Source organism: Penaeus monodon, chromosome 34 (genome assembly GCF_015228065.2).
Source record: "Penaeus monodon isolate SGIC_2016 chromosome 34, NSTDA_Pmon_1, whole genome shotgun sequence".
Classification (NCBI taxonomy): Eukaryota; Metazoa; Arthropoda; class Malacostraca; order Decapoda; family Penaeidae; genus Penaeus; species Penaeus monodon.
The window spans coordinates 32576553-32577483 of NC_051419.1; the positions used below are offsets into that span (position 1 = coordinate 32576553).

At 37.1% G+C, this 931-nt stretch overlaps 1 protein-coding gene across 1 annotated transcript in view; it reads left to right on the forward strand.

The window, feature by feature from the left end:
* Positions 1-931, forward strand: part of LOC119594745 (double-strand-break repair protein rad21 homolog) — a gene marked incomplete in the record, with an annotated part of 12864 nt that overhangs the window by 8780 nt on the left and 3153 nt on the right. Inside the window, 1 exon segment of the mRNA XM_037943833.1 lies at positions 114-269. Coding sequence (XP_037799761.1) covers positions 114-269 — 156 coding nt within the window.

Sequence of the window (931 nt, forward strand, 5' to 3'; positions counted from 1 at the left end):
AAAACCCTATCAACTTTTTTTGCTTTTAACTCACTTTTATAATAACAGTTCGACACATTTTACTAAGATCCTTGCCAGTTTTGTGTATTAATCTGAAAAAATTTCCCTCTCAGAATCAGCCTCAGATGGAAAATCATGGTTACGAGGAGTCCCACCCCCCAGCCAACACTCCAGGGGGTTTGTCAGATGGTGGACCGAGATCAAATTATTCAGAACGGGCAAATACCCCTACTACACCATTCAGACAGGACGAGGCCCATGAAGAGGAGGTGCGTTTTTACTTGCTTTTTTGGGTTAAATAAATCGTTTTTTTTTAATTGTTTCTTATGGGTAGGGCTTTACAAAAGTGATATTGAAAGGATATTCTGAATACATAGCTTTAGATAGTCAAAGTGATTTGAACAGATCATCTAACTTCAAATCTCTTACTATTATTGCTTACAATAGTGTGTGAAGGTAGGTTTGCTGGATAGAAATAACCTTTCCCCCGCTATAGAGGTATTTCCCAAAACCGCCTTTTTTCCTGGGGAATTTTTGGGCTTGCTCAGATTTCCCAAAAGTTGCCTCTTAAATTTCACCATGTAATAACCAACAGACTGTCCCTGAAGGCTTTGCTTAGAAAAAAAAGGAAAAAGTGATGATGATAACTACTTGACATTTGAAGTTGGTCATATTGTTTTGGATTTTAATTCTCCCACAATTCATTTCCTAGGCCTGTATCTTTAGTGGACCATGTGTGTCTTGGTATATCAACCCATGGAAATGGTTGTTTGGTATTTGGTAAATACTTTCATAGTGAATGAGTTCATCATTAAGCAAGTTGATTTGATTTTTATTATTGCCATTAGATATTTGGGATGCAAAAGAACAGTACACTGGTTTGAATGGTTCTGTGTGTTATTCACCTTCCTCCTGTTGTTTTACACAAACC